Here is a 23,264-nt window from a genome sequence, read left to right as displayed (position 1 = left end):
GCCAGCATTTAACTGAAAGCAGGCTCCAATGGAAAGAAATGAGTTAGTCAACTTCAGGTTATAGCCATTTCTTTTTTTTTTTTTTTTTGCCAGTCCTGGGCTTGAGCTCAGGGCCTCAGCACTGTCCTTGGACTTTCTCAAGGCTAGAGCTCTACCATTTGAGCCTCAGCACCACTTCCGGCTTTTTTCTATGTATGTGGTACAAGGAATTGAACCCGGGTCTTCGTGCATGCTAGGCAAGCACTTTAACCACTAGGCCAAACTCCTGGCCTATAGCCATTTCTTAAGACTGACACTTTACTTATTGAAATGAAACTTGTTTTCAACTTATGATAGGTTCTCATTACCCTTCTTGTTAGATATTAATTGTACAAAGGATTTCATTTTGTTATTTCATGCATGCAGATGGTTCCTGAGGCTTGAACTCAGGGCCTGGCACTGTCCTGAGCGTTTGAGCACAAGGCTTGTTCTCTAACACTCAAGCCACAACTCCATTTCTAGCTTATGGATGGTTAATTGGAGCTAAGAGACTCATGGAGTTTCCTTCCCAGGCTGGCCTTAAACAGCAGTCCTCAGGTGTCAGCCTCCTTAGTAGCTAGGATTACAGGGAAGAGTCACTAGTGCCCATCTTCCAATGTACTTTTTAATTTTTTTTTCAGTGATAAGGCTTGAACTCTGGGCTTGGTCGCTGTCCCTGAGCTCTTCAGCTCAAGGCTAGTGCCCTTGCCCTTGAGCCACAGCACTACTTCCCATTGGAGATAAGAGTCTCCCTGACTTTTGTGCCTGGCCTGGCTTTGAACCGTGATCCTCAGATCTCAGCCTCTTGAGTAGCTAGGATTACAGGTGTGAGCCACCGTGCCCAGCCCAATGTACTTTTAGAAATATTTTAATGTTATTATTACAGTGTTGTAACTTAGGTACCTGTTTTAAAATTTTTTTATGTGGGCAGGGATAGGAAGGGGAAACTGGGGGAACAGTAAAGGAAGGTAATCTTAGGAAACAGGCATGGCTCTACAACACTTTAATAACAATAAAAGTGGAGCTGTGGCTCAAGTGATAGAGAACTACACATGAACCCAAAAGCTCAAGGACAGTGGCCAGGTCCTGAGTTCAAGCCTCAGAACCCATACCAGAAAAAAAAAAAAAAAATCTTGAGCACCTGTAATCCTAGCTTCTCAGAAGGCTGAGATCTGAGGATTGCTGGTCAAAGCCAGTTCAGGCCTTTGAAAGGCCTGTGGCTCAAGGCAATGTGGCTCCAAGTGGTAATTGCTAGCCTTGAGTAAAAGAGATCAGGGACAGTGCCCAGGTCCTGAGAATTCAAACCCCATGATTAATGAAATTAAAAAAAAAAAATAATAATCTTTAAAGTGAGTACCATTTTATCAGAAAATTTCTTGCCAAACATTCCTCTAGTTACTATATAAAGAAATTTTGTTCATTGCTTTCATTTTTGGCTGCTGGAATGTAAGAGTGCAAAGTGTGGTTTTGCTCTCACTGTAAGTCTTAATATGGCCTGGCTCATAGGTGCATCCCACATTTGACTGAACAAATGAATAAGTTACTCTTTCTCATCCTCCGTAGTGGGTAGCAACTCAAATTTTAAAGCCTCTCTAAACTATGTTTCATTTTTGGGATTAGTTTCAGTTATTACTGAATCAAGGCTGGGTACTGAACTTCATCAGTGAACTGAACCATTTATTTTCCTTACCGTTACTTCTTAAAAACAACCAAATATTACTATTTGTTACCTCATATCTTGACTATTCTAAATCCTTTAAATCAGTTCCCCTTCAGAAGTGTATAATCATTACTTCTAAACATAGATTTCCAGTGTTAGTGTTCCTACTGATGTATATGAGATGTGTTAATTATTCTCATCTTTGCTATAACCTAATACCTAATAGGAACAACGTAAACAAGAAAACAAAATCACCGTAAGTTAACCCCAGGCTGGCCTTTAACCTGAAATCTTGAAGTTTGCAAGTTAAATGTTGTCACAGTAACATGTGCACTTAATACATCATAGCGTTGTTTTATTTAATTGTGGATCACTTTCCCCATTACAAACTCCCTAAAGATACACATTGTACTTTTTAACTAGGTTTTATGTCCAGATCTTAGGGGTTCCATAGAGTTGATCAAATGAGCATATCTATAGCTGTGCAACTAATTGCAGTATAGTTGTCACTGTTAAGTTATTCTGCTATATTTGAAGGTTGGGGTCATGTTAACCAGACTTCCAATCAAGTGTGTGTGAATAGGCATTTCAGGTAGAGGGCAAAGGTAATACTATGCCTAAGTCCCAGCTGGTCAGGAGACTGAGGCAGTCTTTGAGGCCAGCCTGAGAACTTGTCCGTTGTTTTTTTTATATAAAAAAAGAGCGAATGGTGGTGTAGCTCAGTGTCACTGTTAGCATGTACCAGGCCAAAGTTTCTTAATTCTAGCACCAAAAGCTGAGAGAACAGGCAAGAATTTGGAGATTAGATCCACTGCTTGAGTATTGCCACCTGAAAATTGCAGGGTTATTACTGTCTTATTATATACATAAATGGCATGTAGGTGAGACAAAAGATTACAGTTCATGAAATATTAAGTACTGTTCTTGGGGTCACAAGTCAGGTACTCCATTATGGCAACCATCTGGTTTGTGTCCTTCTGCCCAAGAAATGTAAGTTCTTAACTATGTAATAGGTTTGTATACATTGCTCTTGAACTTAAAACTGCCTGAACTTCAGCTTTGGTCTTCAAGAGATCAGATGTATTGTGAGATTATAAAAACCAGAATTCAACCTGTGAAAAGCTCTACAAGGATTGTCATCAGTAGGGGTTTCTGCAAAAGTTAAAGCTATGACTTGAAGTATGATCAATTGGTAGTTAAAAAGCAGATTTGCTGGGCACTGGTAGCTCACACCTATAATCTTAGCTCCCCAGGAGGCTGAGATTTGAGGATCACAGTGAGGCCAGCCCAGGAAGGAAAGTCCATAACAATCATCTCCAGTAAAGAACTACTTGGAGGGCCTGGAGTTTGGCCTAGTGGTTAAAGTGCTTGCCTAGCACGCACGAAGACCCGGGTTCGATTCCTCCGTACCACATACATAGAAAAAAAAAAAAAGCCAGAAATGGTGCCGAGGCTCAAGTGGTAGAGCTCTAGCCTTGAGAAAGTCCAAGGACAGTGCTCAGGCCCCGAGCTCAAGCCCAGGACTGGCAAAAAAAAAAAAAAAAAAAAAAAAAAAAAAAAAAAAAAAAAAAAAAAAAAAAAACCTACTTGGAAAAGCTAGAATTGGTGTGGCTCAGGTGTCAGCCTGGAGTAAAAGAAGCTCAGGGGACAGAATCCAGGACTGGCCAAAAAAAGCCTAGGAATGTAGCTTAGTGGTAGAGTGCTTGTCTAGCATGCATGAAGTCCTGGGTTTGATCCCCCAGTATACCACAGAAAGAAGCCAGAATTGGTGCTGTGGCTCAAGTGGTAAAGTGCTAGCCTTGAGCAAAGGCAGCCCAGGGACAGTGGGAGGCCCCAGGACTTGCAAAACAAAAGCACAATAAAAACAAGGTAAGAAGGCACTGTGGTGGCTCATATTTGCAATAGTACCTTCTCAGGAGGCTAAGATTGAAACCAGCTGGAAAGCAAAGTCAGACTGTGAAGCTATCTCATGTGGTAGAGTGCTAGCCTTGAGTTAAGAGCTTAGTGATAGTGAGATGAGGATAGGGCAGCCAGACCTCTCCAGCTAGTCACCAGAAGACTGAAGTGGCACTGTGACTCAAAATGAGTGCTAGCCTTCAGCAAAAGAACTCAAGAGAGCATGGAGCTTACATAAAACCTGTCAGCATCCTGCGTCCAAAATGGGAATTGAGGCTGCAGTCTGGCTATTTTCCACAGCTGTCTTAGCTTTGGTTGTCATTTTAAGATTGCCCACCTTCTAAGCTTACCTCGAAGAAATTACCAAGTTTTATAACTTAAGTATAGACATACCCCCCAAAACTTTATCCCAATTAAATGCTAACTCATCTAGCCAAGTTTCTTTGTAAATCAGGTGTTACCTACACTAGGATGAGTAAGAGTACCCATGTTCTTTATTAGTTCCAGTGTCAACTCTAACCATTACTTCCAAGCTCATTCATCCATTCCCCTAATTAAAGTAACTCACTGCTAAAGTCTGTGACTCTTATCTTCAATTATCCACCAGAATACTGGAAGTGGAGCTGTGCCTCCAAGTGGTATGCTAGCCTTGAGCACAGAAACTCAGGGACAGCACGCAGTCTGAGCAAACAAAAGCCACCTTAGGACATATATATACATATATTTTTAAAACCAAAACATTTATTGTATGGCTAATCTCTGAAATTCTCAAGATGAACTGGATGCTGCAACAGCTGCTCTCTTGGGTTTGGGCGTTGTTCCTTCACGGAATCCATGCCTGTGTCATGTTAAGATATAGAAAAAAATTACTTTAGCAGCATTAACACATGCCTTTCAATTTCTAGCTAACAATTTTTCATGAGCTTATCTCAGTTAGATGCTGAAATCAATATTGCAAATATTGCATTCATATGTTCAGACATTTTTTTTGGACATCACCGATAAGCATTCTGCCTGAGACACCCATTTTAAATTAACTGAGATATCAATGAAGACCCAGACCCAGTACTGGCCACTGAACTCATTTGTCACAAGTTCCTTATACTATGAATACACCCTAATAATTTCCAATCAACAAATTAAGGAAACTGCTAAATACAGGATTATTCATTTTAATTAAATACTTAAACCTTCTCTAAGAAAAATATTTTACAGTGTTTTAGTGGTAGGGGTGCTTGCCTAGCATGCACAATGCCCTGGGTTTGATTCTTTGGTACCACATACACACGTGGTGCTGTGGCTCAAGTGTCAGAGTGCCAGCCTTGAGCAGTAAGTTTCCAAGGACAGTGTATAGACTGAGTTCAAGGCCCAGGACTGATGAGAAACAGAGACAGAATTGTAACTAAAACATAGGTTACATGAAACCTGTATAACTTCAGTATCAGTGGAGACCCTTGATTAAATTCCCTAGAAGGTACAGTTTAAAAAAAAAAAAAGGAAAAGAAATAAAGAGTCTTAGCTGGGCACTGTTATCCACAGCTGTAATCCAAGCTACTCAGGAGGTTGAGATCTGAGCATCCCAAGTTCCAAGCCAGGCAAGCATGAAAGTCCCTGAGACTTTTCCAATGAAAATGCTGAAGTGATGATACAACAGTCGCCTTAAACACAGAGACTCAAGGACAGTGCCCAGGCTACGTTCAAACCCCAGGATTGACATTAAAGATAAATAAATAAAAAGTAGATTCTCGGGTAAATCTTTACCTGAACAAAACTCTTAAGCTATTTTTCTGTACATTGCCAAGAAAGTTCAAAACAAGCAAGAAAAGCAAATAACTTCTGATCTGCATTTGTATGAAGATGATTTAACAAATGTTGGTATAAATCATACTGAAATATAAATTTTCCTGAAAACATTCTGAAGCACCTTGTCCAAGCAGGATAATGTAGGCATTTTAGTTGGACCTCAGTTTTATCACTTACAAGTAAACTTGATAGGAGTCTTACCCAAGCCCTTTAGGACCAGTTATATGGCAACATAAAAAACATACCTGAATCTGCGGTAGACAATTTTTAGGTGCCTCATGCGGCCTGTCCCTGTAGTGTTTCGTCTCTTAGCCTTGGCACTCCAGTTATCTGAAACACAAGATCACAAATGATCTCCCCACCCCTACACACCTGGGTACATGCACTTCATCAAAGACGCATACATGCATGAGAATTTCGTTTCTCCCCACAAAGCCATGGCCCTATTCCATTTGGGTGCAATGCACCTAAAGATGGGGCGGCACTACTTACACTTCCTCTTGCGTTTTGCAGGGTAGCCGCATTTGCCACAAGTCGACTTCTGAAGGTGGTAGGCCTTAGAACCACAGCGGCGGCACAACGTGTGCGTCTTATTGCGACGCTTTCCGAAGGATGACGTTCCCTTCGTCTGAAGATTGAGAAATCACCATTAGTAATTATGTCAGCTAAAACCCCTCTTTCTCGAGAGTCGCACTGTTCTGGAGAGGGGGGTGGTTTGGCGGGTCCTGGACCTCGTCTCAGTCTTTCTGATCAGGCCTGGAGCTCTACCACTCGAGCCGCAGCTCCACTCCCGGCTGTTTTGGGGGCTTCGTAGAAAGTTAAGAGTCAAGGCCTTTCCTACCCCGGCTGGCTTCCAACAGGGCTTCTTGGACCTCAGGCCTCCGAGCAGGCCTGAGCGCCCGGCTCTGCAGCCGTCTGGTCAAGTTCAAAGACTGTGGCCTATCTCGACGTTCCGGGGGTAATGCCAGACCAACGCCCCCAGGCCTCCTCTTCCCACATCTCTCCGAGGGGAGAAAGCAAAGCCAGGGGCCTAAAACGGTCCCAGCTCCCAGGCTGAAGGCTCGGGCCACCGAGTCAGGAGCCATTCTCTGGGTCCCCCCGGGAGAGGCTGCACGTCCTTTCCCAACCCACCCGTTCCCCTCATCCATCAACTCTGTTAGCCACCCACGGAGGGTAGGCTGCGAAGCCCAGGGGCCGAGGATGGAAGGAGATTCGGAGGGACCCCGGCCAAAGACTCACCATCTCGCCTCTGCCGCCGAGACCAAAGAGACCGGAAGAGGAAGCACTTCCGCTATATTGCGCTCAGGCGCTTCCGTCCTGGGAACTACTTCCTGCGGGCGCGGTGCAACGCCCTTAGGCGTCCGTCGTCCACAGTATGGGTGGGGTCAAGAAGTGTGTATGTGTGTGTGGGGGGGGGCTGAGACAGTCTCAGCCAATCGGGTTTCAGAATCCGGCAGAGGGCGTGGCCCGAGGCTAAGACGTCAAGGAATGGGCGTGTCGCCCCGGCCTGCCAGGCTCCCGGACGCTGATGGTGGGATCCGGGCTGGGTTGCTGTTCCTCACTGAGGTCGCGTGGCGCAGTCAGGGTTAGTGTCTCACTGTGGACTCGGCGCTTTAGCTTCTGTCTAGTTACAGATTAAGACGACGATCGGTGCGGGGTACTCGCCGCTGTTGGTCCCTGCGAGGCCACGGGTGACCTCGGACCTCCTCCTGCCCGGTGGAACTTGTAAACAAGCTTCCCTCCCTCACCCTGCTGCACTTTTCCCCAGTCCGCAGGCCTGGCTTTGGCTGGAATGGATGCTTGCAAAGCGTTTTGAAACAGATAATCCTTAGATCCCTATGATAAATGCTTTTATCTTTGAAAAAGAAAAACAAAAAGACCCAAAGTCCAAAGGCATTGAAAAATAGGGGGAAATCATAGAATCTGCATACCTGTAGCAAACCATTCCTGCAGGCGAAATGATAGTCGAGTGGTAGGTAGCAGAATAAGATGGGCACTGGGAATCAGGTTCCGTTTTCCTGGATTAGTATTTGATTAGTGCCCGATAAGTAATAGAGGCAGATTCAGAAACAGGTTTGGAAACATTGCAAAGGGAATGAGAGGGAGGGTGGAGGAGTAGAGGCCAGAGAAGAAAGCAAACATTTTAAGTGATTGGACCAAACTGAATCAACTGGATTAGCTGTTGTAATTTTCTATTTTCTGCTTTGACGAAATTGCTACAAGCTTGGTTACATAAGGCAATACAGATTTAGTCCAAAAATAGAAAGGTTTCATTTATGAAATTGAGTAAGGGTTGGGAATGTGGCTTAGTGATAGAGTGCTTGCCTAGCATGCATGAAGCCCTAGGTTCCATCCCTCAGTACCACATAAACAGAAAAAATAGGGGTGCTGTGGTAGAGTGCTAGATTTGAGCAAGAGAAGCTTAGGGACAGTGCCCAGGCCCTGAGTTCAGCCCTGGGACTGGCAAAAAAAAAAAAAAAAAAAAAGTTCTAAATATCCCAAGTACGATAACAATATTGTATTGTACAGTTAAAATCTGTTAAGATTGGATCTTATGGTAAGCATTCTGGTGTGTGTGTGTGTGTGTGTGTGTGTGTGTGTTTACTCTTACTTGATGCACACCTTCTACTCCACTGTTCGCTGATTAATTGATAAATACAGTCTCACACACTTGTTTTGCCCTAGCTGGCTTCTATGATCCTCAGATCTCAGCCTCTTAAAACAGCTAGGAATTTTACAGTTTGCAAACGTGTAAAGATGCACAAGAAGGATCCTCCTGGGCTAGAAGTTGTAGCTAAAGCAGTACCTCTGTGGTGCAGTACTTACTCACTGGTAATGCATATGAGTGTGTGAGGCGTTGGGTTTGATTCCCCAGTATGACAAAAATAAATGGAAATGTTGCCAGAACAGCTTTCTTTCTTGAAATCTCTAGTAGCAAATCTTTTATAGTTCCTTATTTATTTATTTATTTATTTGCCAGTCCTGGGCTTGAGCTCAGGGCCTGAGCACTGTCCCTGACCTTCTTTTTGCTCAAGGTTAGCACTCTACCACTAGAACCACAGCACCACTTCTGGATTTTTCTGTTTATGTGGTACTGAGGAATGGAACCCAGGGCTTCATACATGCTAGGCAAGCACTCTATCACTTAATTCATATTCTCAGCCTGCCTCTACTTTTAAAATCAGTCCTTCCTTCCTTCCTTCCTTCCTTCCTTCCTTCCTTCCTTCCTCCTTCCCTCCCTCCCTCCCTCCCTCCCTCCCTCCCTCCCTCCTTCCCTCCCTTCCTTCCCTCTCCTTTTCTTTCCTTTTTTGTTGATTGTGGGGCTTGAATCCAGGGTCTGGGTGCTATTTCTGAGTTCTTTTGCTCAAGGTTAGCACTCTACCATTTTGATCCACAGCATCACTTCCAATTTTCTGGGGTTAGCTGGAGATAAGAGTCTCACAGACTTTCCTGCCTCAGCTGGCTTACAACTGTGATTCTCAGGTTTCAGCCTCCTGAATAGCTAGCATTATGGGCATGAGCCACCAGCACCTGGAAGCTTACCTTTGATAATTACTTACACATTCATTCCTTGAGCATATCCTACATCTATCTTTATTGTCTTCCCTTTAGCTAATTCCATCTCTTCCTGTCCCCTGCTTCCCTGTCATTCCACCTCAGATAACCATTAGTCTGAATTCCACATTTATTATTATTGTAAATAAAGAACAACTAGTTAATTTTTTTTTTAGAAATCAAAATGAAAAACACAACTTTGAAAGCTTAAAGTTAGGCCAGTTACGATGATGTAAACCTAGCAGTTGGGAGACTAAAGTAGAGGAACAGTAATTTTGAGGCCAGCCTAGTCTATGTGTCAAACCCTGGATCAACACCCCCAAATTCTGGCCTGGGAGTTTGGCCTAGTGGTAGAGTGCTTGCATGAAGACCTGAGTTCGATTCCTCAGTACCACATACATAGAAAAAAAGCCAGAAGTGGTGCTGTGGCTCAAGTAGTAGAGTTCTAGCCTTGAGAAAGCCCAAGGACAGTGCCCAGACCCTGAGTTCAAGGCCCAGGACTGGCAAAAAAAAAAAAATTCAGCTGGGTGCTGGTGGCTTACAAGTGCATTCCTAGCTGCTCAGGAGGCTAAAATCTGGGTATCACAATACAAAGTCAGCCCGGGCAGGAAAGTCCATGAGACTCCTATCTCCAGTTAACTACCAGAAAGCTGGAAGTGCAGTTCTGACTGAAACTAGAGGAGTGCTAGCATCGAGGAAATACCCAGGCCCTGAGTTCAAGCCTCATGGCTGATTAAAAAGATTTTTCTCTGGGCTTTGGTGGCTTATGCCTGTAATCCTAGCTTTGCAGGAGAGTGAGATCTTAGGATGGAGGTTCATTGCCATCCTGAGCGGGAAAGTCTGGGACCCTTACCTCCAGGTACTCACGGAAGAACCAGAAATGGAGCTGTAGCTAAGTAGTAGAGTCGTAGCTTTGAGCAAAAAAGCTTTGTGACAATGCTGAGGACTTGATTTCAAGCCCCATGACTAATGATGACAACAAAAACAAAAACCAAAATGCAAAAAATAAAAAGTTTAAAACAGAACATCTAAATCCTGGGGGCTGGAGGTGTGACTTAAGTGATAGTGATCCTGTCTAGCAAATTTAAGGCATTGAGTTCAAACTCTAGTACCACCAAAAACAAAATCACATCCTCAGAGATAACCATGTTAAAATTTGAAATACTTTTTCTAAAGATCATACGCATTTGCACGTACATATGCTATATACCTGTTAGGCTTTTAAAAATCAGCCCGCTGTTTTTCTATAACAATATATTATGAGTGTCATTATTTGTCAGTTTTTTTCCCTCTGTTTTATTTTTTATTATTTGTCAGTTTGAAGAGATTTGTTTAATCCTTTTTAGTAGTTCTTTGGTATTTCACTGTTCATGTAATATTCCACAAATTCTCCTGTATGGAGATGTAGAATAGCTTTGATTTTTCTGCCATTACAAATAAAGTTGTAAAGTTGTAATATAGACCCTTTATATATGTTTGAGTTTCATCTATTTCCTTAAGATAATTTCCTAAAGTTGACTTGCTCTATTGAATTTTCTTTTCTTTTCTTTCTTACTTTCTTTCATACTGGGTCTTGAACACAGGTCTGACTCTTGCTAGGCAGGTGTACTTCCACTGGAGCCACGACCCCAGACTAGCAAGTGTGATCTTTCATTTTTGTATCTGGGTAGCTCACTCCCTTACTTAACACTGTATCTGGTCAGACTGCACTCCAAAACCTACTCAGTTCTTTTTATCCCAGTACAGTACTAAGAGCAGAAAATGCCTACTGCTGCTTGAAGCTCAAGAGCTGCTGCTTAGAAGAGGTAACCCTAGGCTGAGTATAGACGAAACAGTCTACCAGCAAAAGAGTAGGTGGGGCTGGGAGTGAAACTCAGTGGCCAGGCACCAGAAGCCCTAGTGATATCACCCTTAGTTCCACACCCACACATACGGGACATAGTTCACAGGAAGCCTGGCACTGAGTGCTCAGGACAGAGTGCTCAGGAGGACAGTCCCCCACTACGCTTGTCTAGGTCGAGGACACTGACACATTTTACATTTCTCAAATAAGATAAAAATAATTTTGTGTGTCTGTTCGCATCACTTTATTACCCACATCCGGCCTGGAGGAAATGGAAACAGTGGTGGTGGAGAGAACCCCCCCCCCCCCCAGACAGAGTTCATGAAAGAACAAGGGAAGAAGCTGCTGCTGATCCTTCCGTAAGATCCCGATTCATCTCTCGGAGGGAGATTTCTGAGAAAGAGTATGACAAGCTAGACAGAGGTGGAGAGCCCCTGAAGACAAGGTGGAAGCTTTTAATTTTGGTCCAGGAGAAGGGAGAGATGAGCTGCCAGCATTTCCTCAGGTGTTTATTTAAGGTCCCTCTTGGGACTTAAAACTTGGTAAGTTAAAAATTTTATACTTTGGGGTTAAGAGTGAGGGGCCAGATTTTCTGATACAAAGATTTTTATGATGAAAAAGAAACTGTATTTTTTTCTTATTGAAAAAATGGCTGTTTACATTTACTTTCTCCTAGAGATAATTTTCACTGAAATCTGAGCTAAGGAGAAGATCCTGAATTTAAAAAGCAAGAAACAATATATCTTGTTAGTTTAAAAATGGTGATTTGTCCTTCAGACTATACAAAAATTTTCCATTGTTTTTGTGTTACTGTAAGGCACTCTGTTTTGGCAGTGATGGCCGGAGTTTCACAGCTGGGAAGAGAATACTGTTATCAGAGGCACCATCTGAGAGTTGCCTTTTCCAGTTACTTCATACATAGTAACAATCCCAAGACTATAGAGTGTCTTTCACATAAGATAGCCAGTAGAAAAATACAGGAATTAAAAAAAGATATACCTAAAAGGCAAATCCAGGAACTTCATTTTTCTTTGTGCTAAGAATGCCAGCAGAACTTCAGTTTTCTGGAGCTTAATTGTTCCATTAGAATTAATGCTAATTTTTTGGAAAGTGATTATGCATTTATTATTATTAATAGCATTATTTCATTGGTTGTAGGATTTGAATTACAAGTCCAACTACAACTGCTATCTCTGAGCTCTTTTGCTCAAGGCTCATGCTCTACCACTTCGAGCCACAGCTCCACTTTCAGTTTTCTGGTGGTAAAATGGTGGATAAGAATCTCACCTGGGGAGTGGGGGGAGGGAAATGAAGACCAAAACATGAGAAAGGGTATCAATGTTTGTGAAGTAATGCACCTTCTATCTGGCAAATATAATGTAACCTTTTATTAATTACAATAAAAATATATGAAAACACATTCTAAAATATTCAGACAACTTGCACTATTGATATATGTAAAACCAAAATACCACACTGAGGAGGGATGGTGCAATTAAAATAAGAATTAACCAGGAAAAAAAAATCTCATCTGGAGTTTTCTGCCTGGACTGGGTTGAGAACCATGATCCTCAGATCTCAGCCTCTTGAGTAGGTAGGTTTATAGGCATGAGCCACAACCACCTTAATGGATACAAAATAATCTAAATATATTTATGAGTTTTGTGTGATAGTTTAATATACAAGGTCTAAATGATTGGATGGGGTCATTGTCATATTTATTACTTCACTTAAAATGCTACTACTCTGAAAAATATATGAATACAAATAATTAGATTAAAAAGTAACTTATGGCCCAAAGGAATCAAAATCATCATACTGGAGACACCTACCTGCATATGTTTACTTTAGCACTGTTTGAAAGATCTAGATATGGAATCAGCTTAGGGGTGTTGATAGCAGATGAATGGATAAAATACGCAGTGCTGGGCTTCAGTGCTCACATCTGTAACTCTGGTTACTCAGAAGACTGAGAGATGTTAGAAATGAGAATCAAAGCCAGCGCAGGCTAAAAAATCCGTGAACCGCTTATCTTTGATTAGCCAGCAAAAAGCCGGAAGTATAAGTCTGGTGTGGTAGAGATCAGCCTTGAACAATCATGCCAATGTGAGAGTAAGAGGCCTCGAATTCAAGCCAACTACCAGCACCAAAACAAACAAACCAACCCCCAAACTCCCAAATACAGCAACAAAAAAACCCTGAAAAACAAAGAAGGAAGGTAAAAAAACCACAATATACTATATGTATGTACACAATAGAGTATCATTTAGCTATGAAAACAAATTGTACCATTTGTAGGAAATGAATGGAACTAGTCATCACCATAAGTGAATTAAGGCAGACTAGGCGTAGAGACTAGGAGTCTTTGCCTAGTAATCCCAGCTACTTGGGAGGCAAAGGCTGGAAGGATGAGAGTTCAGTGCCAACCTAGGGAAGAAAGTCAGTGAGATCCATCTCCACCAATAAGCCAAGTGTTGTGGAATGCACTTGTGGTTCCAGAAGTAAGTTGGTAATGATCTGGTGCCAGCCTCATAAGAAAACAGTAGATCCTTTCCAAGGAAAAAACAAAACTAATCACAAGTTCTGTTTTCTTCTAGAATTTTTTCAGAATAAAAGCCACTCAGTCTACTGTGGTAAGAATTCAAAAAATATGATTTCCTCTGAGAAGAAAGGACTTGGGAAATCCATGATCACAGCATTCTCCAGTGAGAAAGAACAGTTCGGTTTGGGGGCCTCTGAGTTTCTCATGGAAAACAGGAAGGAAGGCCACACAGCAAATGTCACGTTGCTGTGTCCCATTGGAAAAGCTGACTGTGAAATGCCAGTGACTATTTCATACTTAAGGGATGGACAGAGATATGAGGAGCCAGATGATTCTTTATACTTAGGAGCAGAGGAATATGAAACACCTGTTGGATTTCCTGAGGACGTAGCGACCATTATGGGAGAGGGGGATGACGCAGAGCACATTGTGTGTGACGTTGAGGAAGATCCTGAGTATTCGGAAGCTCTGGGATCATCTGATGAAGAAGACCACTGTGATGATGAGGAGGAGAACATTATGGAAGGTATGGAGACAGTGCGTGTACGGTTAGGAGTTGGTGGGGAGACAGACATGTCATAGATACCAGTAGCAAATCTACTCCTCAGAAATCTCTTGTATCTCCCTTCACATATCTCATTGTTTTTCTAAGATTGAGGTACTGGCAGGGTTGCTTCCATCTGAAGGATATGGAATAGAAGTTTGCTAAAAATCTTTAACATTTGTTAGCCTGTGAGGCATCACTGTACTCTTCCTTCGTAATACATTCTGCAGATTCTTTCTTTGTGCTAGTCCTGGGGCTTGAACTTAGGGCCTGGACAATGTTTCTGAACTTCTTTGTTCAAGGATAGCATTCTCCCACCTGAGCCCCAGCTTCACTTCTGACTTTTTGGTGGTTAATTGGTGATTGGAACCACACAGGCTTTTCTGCCCGGGGTTGGCTTGAAACTGTGATCCTTAGAGCTCAGCTTCATGAGCAGTTCTGATTTCAGGCTTAAGACTCTGGTGCCTGGTGACTGTGGCTATTCTTACAATGTCTTAACACCTTTATCCAGATGGGCGAAGAAAGATCTTAATGATAATGTGCTCATGACTGCAATATAATTGTAACTGCTACCCATGCAACTTATGACTCTACAGGCTAGCAACAATTCTCTCTCTTCCTCTCCCTCTCCCTCTCCCTCTCCCTGTCCCTCTCTCTCTTCCCCCGCTCCCTCCCTCCCCCCCCCCTCTCCAGTTCTGGGCCTTAAACTCAGGGTCTGGGCCCATCTTGGACTTTGTCAAGGCTCATGCTCTACCACTTGAGTCACAGCAACACTTTTGGCTTTTTCTATGTATGTGGTACTGAGGTATCAAACTCAGGGCTTCATTCATGCTAGGCAAGCACTCTACCAGCAAGCCAAACTCCCAGCCCCAATACTCTCTTTATTACTTTCCTGCCTCAACATACATACCACTTCAAACAACTTTGAGACTTCAAGAATATCTTAAACTTACTATTGTTAATGTATAAAATCCATGGTTTTCTTTCATTTCTATTGCTCCTCTAGGTTTTCTCTTTTTTTAAAAGACTTTATTAACATTGATTTTTATATCATATTTCAAATGATGTGATTAACAAACAAGTATTCAAGAAGGGAATCTCTGTATACAATCTAGGTTCTCTTTTTAAAGCAATTTAACATCATACTGTATCTTGCTATCTGTCTACAGTAAAATTCACTCTGATCCTTTTCTTCTAAGCACTCTCTCTAAAACCATATCTAAAAGAGGGGGTAAGGAAAAATTAAGGATATCATGTAAATTTCTAGAAAACTTTAATTGACATATAATCTTCATAATTTAGTAAAAGAGAAACTCAAGAATAAAATCAGCCAGGCACGGTGGCTCACACCTGTAATCTTAGCTACTCAGAAGGCTGAGATCTGAGGATCTCAGTTCACAGTCAGCCTGGGCACTATACACTGTGAGACTCTTATCTCCAATTAGTCACTAGAAAACTGGAAGTGGCGCTGAGGCTCAAGGGGTAGGGTGGTAGCCTTGAGCTGAAGAGTTTAGGGACAGTGTCCAGGCCCAGAGTTCAAGCTCCACAACTGACAAAAAAAATATCAATATCAACATGTAGACTTTTGTCATATATTTATATGATGAAGAATTAACAAGGGTTTTCATTGTTTTTGTGAAAAATTGCCAAGAAAAGAGGAAGTACTAGAAAACCTAAAATGAGCATCCATGTCAGTGGTTAAGTTTTGTTCATGTAAACTATAGAATACATGAAATGTTTAAAATACATTACAAAGATCTCCAAATATAATGTCTTGGAACAATCTGCAAAGAATATCACTAAATGAAAAGAGGTTAAAAATTGATTTGCCTGTCTACCTATCTACTTATCTACTTAACCCACTATTTGTGCCACCTACCTTACCTACCTATACGTGTTGGTAGTGGGGCTTGAACTCAAGGCCTTGTGCTCTCACTTTTTTTTTTTTTGTAGGTCATGGAGCTTGAACTTGGCCTGGGTGCTGTTCCTGAGCTCTTCAGCTCAAGGCTACTATCCTACCCTTCAGCCAAGTCCCACTTCCCATTTTCTAGAGGTTAAATGGAGATAAGAGTCTCAGGTTCTTTCATATCCAGGCTGGCTTTGAACCTTGATCCTCACATCTCAGCCTCCTGAGTATCTAGGATTACAGACGTGAGCCACCCTACCCAGCTTGTTTTTGTTTTTATTTTTTGCTCAAAGCTGGCGCTAAACTACTTGAGCTATGCTTATACTTCCCCCAAAATCATTTGTTTAATTTGATATTGTTTATGTAAAAATAAAAGTATTCACTGAGAAAAACCATGTCTTTCCAGATATTCATGCATAGTTGTGTTGTGACATGAAGAAGCGTGTGCAGCAAGCACGCTGTTCTATAGTAAACATGCAAAATTGATAGGTGAAATGGGACTATTACTTCAGCTTTTCGCTGTAAAAAAGTTCACTTGTTTTAATTTTAAACGTAAGTAAAAGAAAGCTAGATTCTAAGCATGGCGTTCACTGAGTACTTTTTCCTTTACAGAAAAGAAAAAGGTATTTAAAGATGTCCTGTCCTCGTTGAACATGGATAGAAGCAGAAAGCTCCTGCCAGATTGTATCCAACAGTTCTCCTTAGATCAAGGCGGTGCTTGGACACCCAAGACTCCAGGAGACTTGGTCTGGAATTTCCTGATGAAAGTGCGAGCACTGGACGTGACGGCCAGAGATTCGGTTCTTAGGCGCAAGGTTCCCCATGAAGCCGGCCAAGAGGAATTGCTGACTAGACTGGAGAATCTGGAAATCGAAGACACACCAGCCATGAATCCTCTTGATGTTCTTTGTGCCAGCTTGCTGTGTTCAGACAGCTCTTTGCAGCGGGAAGTCATGTCACACATGTATCAGTGTCGGTTTGCCCTTCCCCTGCTCCTTCCAGATGCAGAAAACAATAAAAGCATCCTGATGCTGGGAACCATGGAAGACATTGTGAGGTGGCAGGCCACGCAGTCCCGGGGGAGGACCACAGCTGCCAGGGGGGAGTCTCTGAGGCTTATGAAACTTCCTGTCATCTCTTTTGTTCGCCTAGGACACTGTAGCTTCTCCAAGTCCCAAATCCTTAACGCACTGCTCAGCCCTGATCAGCTGAAGCCACACAACATCTTCCTCCATCAAGATCTGTCTGTTCCGGTACTTCCCAGGCAAATCTCTGATGGCCTGGTTGAGATAACCTGGTATTTTCCTGATAATGATCATCCGAAGGAAGGCCCTGGTATTTTCCATAAGCCTTTTGCCGTGACCAACCTCCGAGGAGATCTAGAACGCTTTTGGACACAGTTTGGTTTTGTGATGGAAGTGTCTTCTGCCGTGTTTCTTTTTACCGACTGCCTAGGTGAGAAGGAATGGGACTTGCTAATGTGTTTAGATGAAGTTGCCATTGAAAGATGCTACTTTGTCCTCCATTCCCAGGCCAGAGAGAGTGAAGAGGTTCAGATGTTCCAGAGGATGCTGAACTTGAAGTTTTCACAGCTGTTGTTTTGGGAGAGGGAGGCATCTGGGGATAGAAGACAGAACATGGAGGCCCTTCGAGCTGCCCTCCAGGAAGCCATGGCCTCTTCACCTAGATGTATGTCTGTGGAGGACATGGCCTCACTGGCAAGGGAGTTGGGGATTCACGTCGACCTAGACTTTGAGACTGATCAAGGGATTCAAGTGTCCCCTAGAAAAAACATGGCTAGAACAGCTGAAGATGAGGGACAACAAAAACGTGATCTGCCAGAAAGTTCATCTGAAAGCCAAGCTCAGACAGCTTTGGAAGAGCTAGGGCCTGCACATGATGTCAGCCAGAACACTCAAAACTTGCACCCTGCTCCAGTATTTATGACTCTGAATTCTCCCTTATCAACCACAGTGGGAGGTAACTTTAACTGTGTGTCCTTAAAAGCTCCACAGGCTATGGGCTCCCACTCCGGGTCAGAGCGCAGGCCTAGGTGGTTTTGGCCCTTGATCTTTCAGAACAGAAGCACTCACAGAAGAGCTAAAAGTGTTGGTGTTAAATACTTCCAACCTCCCAAATCTTATTCAGGCCAAAAATCCATGAAATTACCAAGAACTCCATGGGGACATCACTTGATTGGGACATTGGGGAGACCACTGAATTCTGTCTCTCACGGTGCCTGGGCCTGGTGTGAGAAACCACCAGTAATGGGAGCCCTGAGAAGTCGTGGGGTCTCCCAGGCAGGTGACTCATATCCTGCAGGTTCACAGTTAGCAGGAGCAGTAGGGAAGCCACCACCTGGGCAAGCGTGTGTCCCCGGAGCACAGTTGATATTGGGTCCAGCTGGAAAGTGTATGGGAACAGCATCTCATACCCAATCTCCTCACCCTCAGTCCTTTAAGCCAGCAGGAGCAACACAAAAACTGGCAAGACCTACTTTTCATCAAGGACCCCAGATGATGATGACACAGGATAGGCCTTCAAATCCACTTCTCCAAACACGATCTCATTCCATACCTGGGAGCAAACATTTTCTCGGCTTTCAGTTCAAACCCCATCAGCCCACACCCCATGTCACACCTTTTCAGCCCAAACCCTTCCAACCTGTTCCCTCTCAAATTAAGCCTCCTCAGTCCCAGTCTTCCCAAGCTAAACCCTTTCAATCCAAGTCTCCGTGGCTCCAGTCCTCCCAAACCAAACCCTCTCCAACCAAACCCCCTCAGCCCAAGCCATGCCAGTCCCAGCACTCACAATCTAAGCCTTCTCAACACAGATCCATTCAACACAAGTCATCCCGGATCAGTTCTTCACAGGCCAAGGCAAACAATGCAAGAGCAGGTCCCAAGAGGATGGGAAAGCATTGAAGAATACACTCTAGAGAACGAGAAAGGTGTTTGTTGTTGTTGTTGTTTATTTGTTTGCTTTTTTTAACCAAGGTGATTTCTAATACCTAATAAACTAAAGCAGAGTTATAGAAAAGATAACAGATTAATGTCATTTCCCTGACACAAAAAGAAAAGCAAAGATATTATTAAAATAGCTGGAAGAGCTGTTTTCCTAAACAAGGAAAACCAGGAATGCAATTAAAATCAGATAAGAAGCAGTCAGTTGAATCCAGCCTTGAGTATTAGATAATACATACATTGAATCCAGAAATGGAGTATGTGATATAGCACCACTTGGGAAAGAATGGAATTCAAGTCTCTAATAACAAAGTGACTACACAAAAAGTTTGTCAGAAAATGATGGCTGCAAAAAAAGAAAAAAGAGAGATGGCTGCTCCAGGGGTGCTTTCATAAAAGTTTCTGGCTCAGTATCAGGCTCCCAGCAGGTAGCCCTGCTGTTGGTTAGATAAATCAACTTGTTTGTGGCAATCTCAATTTGCTTGGTAGATAACACTCTGTCATTTGGCTATTATAGCTATGAATAGCAAGCAATAAAATTAGTTATTATGCCTTAACTTTAAAAATAGTTGATATGTTTCATATTTATAGCAGTTAAGAAAATTGGGCATAACGGAAGATCTGCTATATTATTAGTATCTTAATACTAACTAAAAATACAACATTGACTTTAATTTTAGACTTAAAATTAAATGAAAAAGATCAGGATGACTTTACAAAATTTAGAAAGTATTGAAATGTTTAAAAGAATTTGCATCATGGGATTTATACTTAGATTCATATTCTAAATATGTAGAATGCTAGTAGCATTTTGTAAAAAGATATTCAATTTAAAATGGTGAAGTGAAGCTTAAGTACATTTTTTGTTTGTTTTGGTCAGTTGTGAGGCTTGAAGGCAGGGCCTGGGCACTCTCCGTGGGCCTCTTTGTGCTCAGTGCTTGGATTTGAGCCACAGCACCAATCCAGTGTTGGAGTAGTTAATTGGAGATAAGAGTTTTATGGGGGCTACTCAGCCAGGGCTGGCTTTGAACCAAGATCCTCAGGATCTCAGCCTTCTGAGTAGCTAGGATTACAGGCATGAGCCACTGGTGTCTGCCTTCTACTACATTTTTAATTGATATTACTTATTAATGAAGGCCACTTAGGTTGGGTGTATTGGTACATGCCTGTAACCCTACCAATTATCCCACCAACTGGGAGGTTGAGAGAAGAGGATCGAAGTCTACCCTGGGCTACAATAGATAACTCTTTATTTGTTTTTATATATGTTAGGCAATCAATATTAAATGCTTTTAAAGTGTTTAATCTGGCGGGTATTGTAAGGATGAAGAAAGAAACAAGAGGACAACTAATGTCAACTTTTGATTGTGAATTTTTTTTTCAGCTCTTTTTTTTTTTTTTGATTGTGAATTTTTTAATCTCAGTCTTTCAGCTTGATAGGAAGGATTTCAACAATGTCTAGTTAATAAAATCTTTGGCATGAAAGTAGAGTTCCTCAGCTTGAATTGTTCTTAAACTTTTGAAATGAGCAGTGGTGATTGTTTTGAAACCTTTCTCTGAATCCTTCAAGAGTAGAAATTGGAGGGTGCTTACTACAAGCAGGCTCACAAATAGTCTGGTTTTTGAGTCTGTCAGTGCACATATAGTATGTTGAATTAGAAATTAGAAGGGGATGGGGACAACAGAGGGGGAGGGACAGGCACAGAGCAGGGTGTGATAGAGGCCGGGAGAAAGGAGAGCAAGTACACATGCAAACATGTTGTGTCCTCTGGACAGGCTCTGGCTTCCTGTCTGCTATCCTGAGTAAAGTCCCACCTCCGCTTGTTGAGCCTAGGGTGAGAAATGATACCCAAAGATGGGTTTGAGTATTACATGCCTTTAATATCTGTTTTACTTTTCTTTAGTCAGATGTACTGAGAGGAAAGAATAAGAGAATAGAAAAACTAACTGAAAGAGAATATCAGAAGAAACCTAGATACATAAGGCCATATAGGATGACACTAAATGAAAGGACCTCCAGTATATAGAAACAAAAGCCATATGAGTGATTGTTGTCCTTAATATACTATGTTATTTCTCATCTCTTTTGCTGTCCCTTGGTTATCTCATATTGTTACAGTATCTTGCCTTGTTATCTGATATATTGTATATATGTTTATTTGGTTATTTGAAATAGGATAGGGAAGGGGGGAAACAAGATGAGGGGTAGGGGTGAGGGGAGGGAAATGGGGACTAAAACATGAGAAAGGGTATCAATGTTTGTGAAGTAATGCACCTTCTATTTGGTGAATATAATGTAACCCTTCTATTAACTACAATAAAATATATATAGAAAAAAGAAAATATTAGTAGATACTTTGATTATCATTCCAATACAATGAGAAGAGCTGAGAGACTTCCAGGTAGGTTTGAGGAAGCAGCAGGAAGGACTTGCTTCTTCTTCTTCTTCTTTTTTTTTTTTTTGCCAGTCCTGGGCTTTGAACTCAGGGCCTGAGCACTGTCCTTGGACTTTCTCAAGGCCAGAGCTCTACCACTTGAGCCACAGCACCATTTCTGGCTTTTTTTTTCTATGTATGTGGTACCAAGGAATTGAACCCGGGTCTTCATGCATGCTAGGCAAGCACTCTACCACTAGGCTAAACTCCTGCCCCCCCCCCTTTTTTTTGGTGGGTATTGGGGCTTGTACTTGGCCTGGGTGTTGTCCCTGAGTTCTTCAGCTCAAGGCTACCTCCCTACCCTTGGGTTTGGGCTTTGTCTCTCAGCTCTTCAGCTCAAGGTTACCACTCTACCCTTGAGTCAAGCCCCACTTCCCATTTTCTAGAGGTTAATTGGGGATAAGAGTCTCAGGTCTTTTTATGTCCTGGGCTGGATGTGAACCTTGATCCTCAGATCTCAGCCTCCAGAGTAGCTAGGATTACAGGCATGAGCCACGGTGCCCAGCAGGAAGGACTTGCTTCCTAATGGTCTCTATTTTCTTTGTTTTTCAAAGAAGTAAGAGAAGAGGCTAAAAATATGTGGCAAAGATGAATGGCAATGATTGAATACACTCTACAGAGGCTTTTCCACGCAGAATCAAGAGCAGTCCTTCCAGTAGCTCTAGAATATTGTCTTGTATGAGTGGGCTCATTGGTGCTCTGGCTCCCTTACTCAGTTCCTAAGCAGTTACTACTCATGGTCCTTCTCGCTCAGCATGCAGAGAACTGGGATCACAGCCAAGTTTTAGTGTTGATGATGACTTTTTTTTTTTTGCCAGTCCTGGGCTTGAGCTCAGGGTCTGAGCCCTGTCCTTGGACTTTCTCAAGGCTAGCACTCTACCACTTGAGCCTCAGCACCACTTCTGGCTTTTTTCTATGTATGTGGTACCGAGGAATTGAACCCTGGTCTTTGTGCATGCTAGGCAAGCACTCTAACCACTGGGCAAAACTCCCGGCCTGATGATGACTTTTGACACAATCATCTCTCATCAGATCTCTTTTTGTCTGTTGTTGTCTCTGTCCCTCTCTCTCTCCTTTTCTCTCCTACCCTACCCTGCACTGCTACCTTTTTTTTTTTTTCCAGTCCTGGAGCTTAACCTCAGGGTCTGAGCACTGTCCTTGGGCTTTCTCAAGGCTAGCATTCCAGCTTTGAGCCACCACACCACTTATGGCTTCATCAGTGTATGTGGCATGGAGGAATGGAACCAAGGACCTAATGCAGTCTGGCAGGCACTCTACCACTATGTTACACTCCTGACCCACTCTCTTTCATCTTTTGCAGGATATTGTGCTTGAGCCTTTCTCCTGAGAGGCTTTCAATATGTTGTTTCCTAAGTGCAAATTTCTAAATGAGTTCTATCTGGAACAGTGTTAACTTGAGTAATCATTATATACATTCTTAGTGCTCCAGTATGTTGCTTACACTTATATTTTATCTTAATTAGGTCTTTTTGTGGCATGAATATTGTTAATTGAACATTTCACTTGCAAAGAAATGCCCAGCTTGCTGATTTTGGAGACAGTCTCTTTGCCAGCTATGTTCCACTTCTTCAAGATTCCTGTCTCCTGGACCGGTGAGGTCTTCTCTCACTCCTTATGGCATTGCTGCTTTTGGCTACATGATCTTGAAGCTCTTGAAGAAAAAGAAAGTAAAACTGGCAACAGTCCACATATTTCCCGATTTTTCTCAGGTTTTCTTTTTTCTCTTACCTTAAAACTTGAACACCAGTATACTGCCATCTTCTGGATCTTTTGAATGCTTACATTACACATAAAGTCAACTTGGACACATGAAACTAGGTTCACTTTTTTTGGGGGAGGGGCGGTGGTTAGTCCTGGGGTTTGAACACAGGGCCTGGGCACTGTCCCTGAGCTTTGATTTGCTGAAGGCTAGCACTCTACCACTTGAGCCATAGCTCCACTTCCAGCTTTTTCTGTTTTTGTGGTACTGAGGAATTGAATCCCGGGGCTTCCTGCATGCTAGGCAAGCACTCTACCACTGAACCAGCCCCCACTTACTTCCTTTGAAGCAAGAAGCCTACTACTTCAGCCATGACCTC

The 23,264-nt window shown here is 42.5% G+C and overlaps 2 protein-coding genes and 1 non-coding gene across 5 annotated transcripts; 1 reads left to right on the top strand and 2 right to left on the bottom strand.

Annotated features, from left to right (window-relative positions):
* Positions 1 to 4,295: 4,295 nt before the first annotated feature.
* On the bottom strand, positions 4,296 to 6,713 carry Rpl37 (ribosomal protein L37). Its single transcript, XM_090332005.1, has 4 exons — positions 6,617 to 6,713; positions 5,870 to 6,005; positions 5,623 to 5,707; positions 4,296 to 4,412 (listed from the first exon to the last, which is right to left on the bottom strand). Exons 1-4 carry the CDS (start codon positions 6,617 to 6,619, stop codon positions 4,343 to 4,345), a joined length of 294 nt encoding a protein of 97 aa, XP_090188131.1. The 5' UTR covers positions 6,620 to 6,713; the 3' UTR covers positions 4,296 to 4,342.
* LOC150064547 (small nucleolar RNA SNORD72) lies at positions 4,496 to 4,582 on the bottom strand. Its single transcript, XR_016535314.1, has one exon. It is a non-coding gene; the product is annotated as a small nucleolar RNA SNORD72 (small nucleolar RNA).
* A 107-nt stretch (positions 6,714 to 6,820) lies between the features above and the next one.
* Positions 6,821 to 19,094, top strand: Card6 (caspase recruitment domain family member 6). 3 transcript variants are annotated; one of them, XM_090332004.1, is made up of 4 exons: positions 6,897 to 6,962; positions 11,044 to 11,317; positions 13,373 to 13,843; positions 16,380 to 19,094. In XM_090332004.1, the coding sequence occupies exons 3-4, from the start codon at positions 13,426 to 13,428 to the stop codon at positions 18,689 to 18,691; spliced, it is 2,730 nt and encodes a 909-aa protein (XP_090188130.1). In that variant the 5' UTR covers positions 6,897 to 6,962; positions 11,044 to 11,317; positions 13,373 to 13,425; the 3' UTR covers positions 18,692 to 19,094. The 3 variants fall into 3 exon arrangements, with proteins under 3 accessions (XP_090188128.1, XP_090188130.1, XP_090188129.1); XM_090332002.1 differs by lacking the exon at positions 11,044 to 11,317 and having other exon boundaries at positions 6,821 to 6,962; XM_090332003.1 differs by lacking the exon at positions 6,897 to 6,962 and having other exon boundaries at positions 9,299 to 11,317.
* The last annotated feature ends 4,170 nt before the right edge of the window (positions 19,095 to 23,264 follow it).

The sequence above is a fragment of the Megascapheus bottae genome, chromosome 4 (assembly GCF_031878675.1).
Source record: "Megascapheus bottae isolate mThoBot1 chromosome 4, mThoBot2.hap1, whole genome shotgun sequence".
In the NCBI taxonomy this organism is placed as follows: Eukaryota; Metazoa; Chordata; class Mammalia; order Rodentia; family Geomyidae; genus Megascapheus; species Megascapheus bottae.
Note: the sequence above shows the minus strand (reverse complement) of the source record. Positions and strands in the feature narration are given on the sequence as shown.

Coding starts and splice junctions, on each gene's coding strand:
- Rpl37 (XM_090332005.1), bottom strand. Junction 5,708..5,869: donor TGCAAAACGCAAGAGGAAGT/GTAAGTAGTGCC, acceptor CTTGTGTTTCAG/ATAACTGGAGTGCCAAGGCT. Junction 4,413..5,622: donor ATTGTCTACCGCAGATTCAG/GTATGTTTTTTA, acceptor AACATGACACAG/GCATGGATTCCGTGAAGGAA.
- Card6 (XM_090332002.1), top strand. CDS start 6,866: ATGGGCGTGTCGCCCCGGCCTGCCAGGCTCCCGGACGCTGATGGTGGG. Junction 6,963..13,372: donor GGTCGCGTGGCGCAGTCAGG/GTTAGTGTCTCA, acceptor GTTTTCTTCTAG/AATTTTTTCAGAATAAAAGC. Junction 13,844..16,379: donor GGAGGAGAACATTATGGAAG/GTATGGAGACAG, acceptor TTTCCTTTACAG/AAAAGAAAAAGGTATTTAAA.